The sequence below is a fragment of the Cebus imitator genome, unplaced genomic scaffold (assembly GCF_001604975.1).
Source record: "Cebus imitator isolate Cc_AM_T3 unplaced genomic scaffold, Cebus_imitator-1.0 Scaffold53, whole genome shotgun sequence".
Classification (NCBI taxonomy): domain Eukaryota; kingdom Metazoa; phylum Chordata; class Mammalia; order Primates; family Cebidae; genus Cebus; species Cebus imitator.
In genome coordinates, this window is record NW_016107368.1 from 2437702 (window position 1) to 2440904 (window position 3203).

At 58.7% G+C, this 3203-nt stretch overlaps 1 protein-coding gene across 1 annotated transcript in view; it reads left to right on the forward strand.

Moving 5' to 3' along the window:
• The first annotated feature begins 316 nt into the window (after positions 1-316).
• The window catches only part of INSR (insulin receptor), a 159571-nt gene continuing 156684 nt past the window's right edge, over positions 317-3203 (forward strand). The window contains exon 1 of the mRNA XM_017528197.2: positions 317-941. Coding sequence (XP_017383686.1) covers positions 842-941 — 100 coding nt within the window. The 5' untranslated portion in view covers positions 317-841. The remainder of the gene's footprint in view (positions 942-3203) is intronic.

Below are 3203 nucleotides of genomic sequence, written 5' to 3' on the forward strand. Positions count from 1 at the left end.
CAGGAATCCTCCAAAGCCCCACTCCGAACAAAAGAGCAAAATGGTAGAGAAAGGATTTATGTCGCTGGGTCGGGCCTGTGGGGCGCCTTCGGGGGGGGGTCTGAGGCTGGAGGAGACTCGGGGCGGTGTAGAGCGCGCGGATCTGGGGCTGCCCCTCGGTACAGGCGCGCCCAGGGCCTCCAGCGAGGGGCCCGGCTCGGGGAGGCGGGGAGGCGGGGCGGGGCCGGGCGCCACCTCCCTACCCTGCCCCCCGCTTTCCCTCCCTTTCCCGGGCCTCTCCCGGGCGCACAGTCCCTTCCCAGGCCAGATCCGCGCCGCCTTTTCCCGCGGCCCGCAAGGGGCCCAGCTGACGGGTCGCGTTGTTTACGGGCCCGAGCAGCCCTCACTCCAGCCGCCCGCCACCAGCCGCTCGCCCGCCCAGGTGCCCCCCCCGCCCGGCAGCGCGTCCCTCAGTCCGCGCGTCCCTCTGTCCCGGAACCCGCCGATCGCGACCGAGAGTGCGCGGGGCCGAAAGCCAGGAGACAGTCCGGGGCGCAGCGCAAAGCTCCGGGCCTCGAGATCGTGGGACGGGACCCGGGCCGCAGCGGACGGGTGGTCGGGGCCGCCACCGCGGGACCTCCCAGCTCAGTCTTTGTAGCGGACGAGGCCGCGCGCGCGCCCTTCCCGGGGCTGCCTCTAGGACCGCCGATCCCGGGCAGGAGGGCTGCGGCCCGCGGATCGCCCGCGTGGAAGAGAAGGACGCGCGGCCCCCAGAGCCTCTCCGGCTGCCGCCTCGCGGCATGACCCCCTCGGGCCGGAACCGCGCGTTCTGATCCGAGGAGACCCTGCGCTCCCTGCAGCCATGGGAGCCGGGGGCCGCCGGGGGGCGGCGGCCGCGCCGCTGCTGGTGGCGGTGGCCGCGCTGCTCTTGGGCGCTGCGGGCCAAATGTACCCCGGAGAGGGTGAGTCTTGGGGGCGCAGGAGTGGGCGGGGAGCAAGGCGATGGAGAGAGGACCCCCCACCCGAGACAAAAGAAAGCCCTCCTCCCCTGCCGTTGGTGGACTGAGACCCCTTCCCGAGGGCTGGGGGCGGGGGTCGGTGGTCCGGGCGGTCGCTCCTGCTCCGCTTGGGGGGCGGGAAGCCGCTGACCTTGGCCTTTGCCCGTCCGGGCTCGCGCCTCCGCACCCCGCGTGCCAGACCTGAGCCCGAGGAACCTTGCCCCAGTGCCCGCCCCGCCGCGGGCGCCTCTCTAGAGCACCCCTGCGACCAGAGTCCCGGCCTCTTCGAGGCCAAGGCGCTCTGGAGAAAACACACGCGTCCTCTTTGGGTCGCGGCCGCGAAGTGGGGTCACTCGGTCTGGGCAGCTCCGGACAGCCCATCCCCGGAGCGCATACGGTGTAGATAAATCCAAGCGCCCTGAGTGCCTCACCGGTGGGAGACGCTGCCTGGGGTCAGGGATTGTAGAACCCCCGCCAGCTCCACCCCGATATCTTGGATCTAGGCCAGTGGCCACCCGGGACTCTAGGTCCATGGTTTCCCTTTTGGGTTCTGTTTCCAGATGTCCCGAGGCAAAGTCTAAAGCCTTAGAAACAGCAGCAATTGTGGCAGAAGTAATGGCGTTTTTTTTTTGTTTTTTTTTTTTGCCATATTTATTGTAATTGGTGTCACCACAGGCCACACGCTGGTCTATCTTATCTCTCTCTGGACTGTCACAGTGGCCCCAGGAGGCGGTTACAGTTATGCACCCATTTCACAGAGGAATGAATTGAGGCTCAGGTAAAACGCATAACTCCCTTGCCCTAAAGTCAGTGCCAGAGCCAGGACTTGAATCTCTCTGTTCCCTATTCTGCCCAAGAATCTGGACTACTGTCCTTCACCTGTTGTTTCCTTAACGCCTCCTCTCCCCTCAGATCTGCCCTTCATGAAAGAGCCTTTCATTCCCTCTGACCCCCACGGGCTCCTCTCCCACGTGTGGGCAGCATCTTCCTAGAAAACCTTTGGGCTTGTAGAATGAAGATGGAGTAATCATTTAAGAGAATATAGCCTGGGTTTCCCACTGTAGGGTCTGAGACCCTGCTTTAAAAATATCTGTTGGGTTACTGTTGCAGATTTCTCCATAAAAGGAAATCAGTGGTGATGAGGAGGGGGTCAGAGAGGGAAGGAACTGAAGCTCCTTAATGTATAGACGGAGAACAGGGTAGATGTAAAATCAGAGGTGCTGGAGTGGACCAACCGGGTTTGCTGAGTTGACTCTATCAATTATATAAAGTCTAAAAGCCCCCCCACCACCCCAGCGCCTCGTAGACAGTGGGTGCTCAATGAAGGGTAGCAGTTAGTTTGGGTTCTTGTTAAGAAAATCCAATAAGAGTGGTTTAGAACTATGCCAGGCCGGGCGTGGCAGCTCACACCTGTAATCCCAGCACTTTGGGAGACAGAGGCAGGCAGATCACGAGGTCAGGAGATCAAGACCAACCTGGCCAACATGGTGAAATCCTATCTCTACTAAAAATACAAAAATTATCTGGGCATGGTGACGCGCACCTGTAATCCCTGCTACTCTGGAGGCTGAGGCAGGAGAATCAGCCTGGGAGTTGGAGGTGTCAGTGAGCCAAGATCTCACCACGACATTCCTGCCTGGGCAACAGAGTCTCCGTCTCAAAAAAAAAAAAGAACTCTGCCAAATTCTGTGTGTGCCTATGTGTGGTTCCTTGCTCTTCTGTTCCTTGTAGCTTTGGTAATTAGTTGTGGATCAGTGCCTGTGCTTTCAGGATCAGTAAATGGATTTACCAGTTGTTAGCACATTTATGGCTTCCATATGGGCAGGGGTTTACAGTTTGTTGTTGTTGTCAATGTTCACTTCTGCATTTCTGGAACCCAGAACAGTGCCTGGCACATAGTAGGTGTTCGGCAGTGGAGCACGGGTGGTGGAATCCCAGGGTGTACTGGGCTCCTTTACCATCTTAAGGAGTTCCTCATCCTCTGCATAATACCTTCCTAAGAGTTATAAGAGCAAGGCCTCAGCAGGTGCTGTTCTATGTGCTTTGCATATATAATCTCAGTTAATCCTCACCACAAAACCCCACGAGGTGCAGTTTAATCATCTCTTTTCACAAGTGAGAAAACTCCACTTGGGGCCAGCAGGCAGCAGCGCTGGGATTAGAATCTAGCTAGTGTGGCTGCCGAGCAATGTTTTTTTTTTTTTTTTTTTTTTTTTTTTTTTTTTT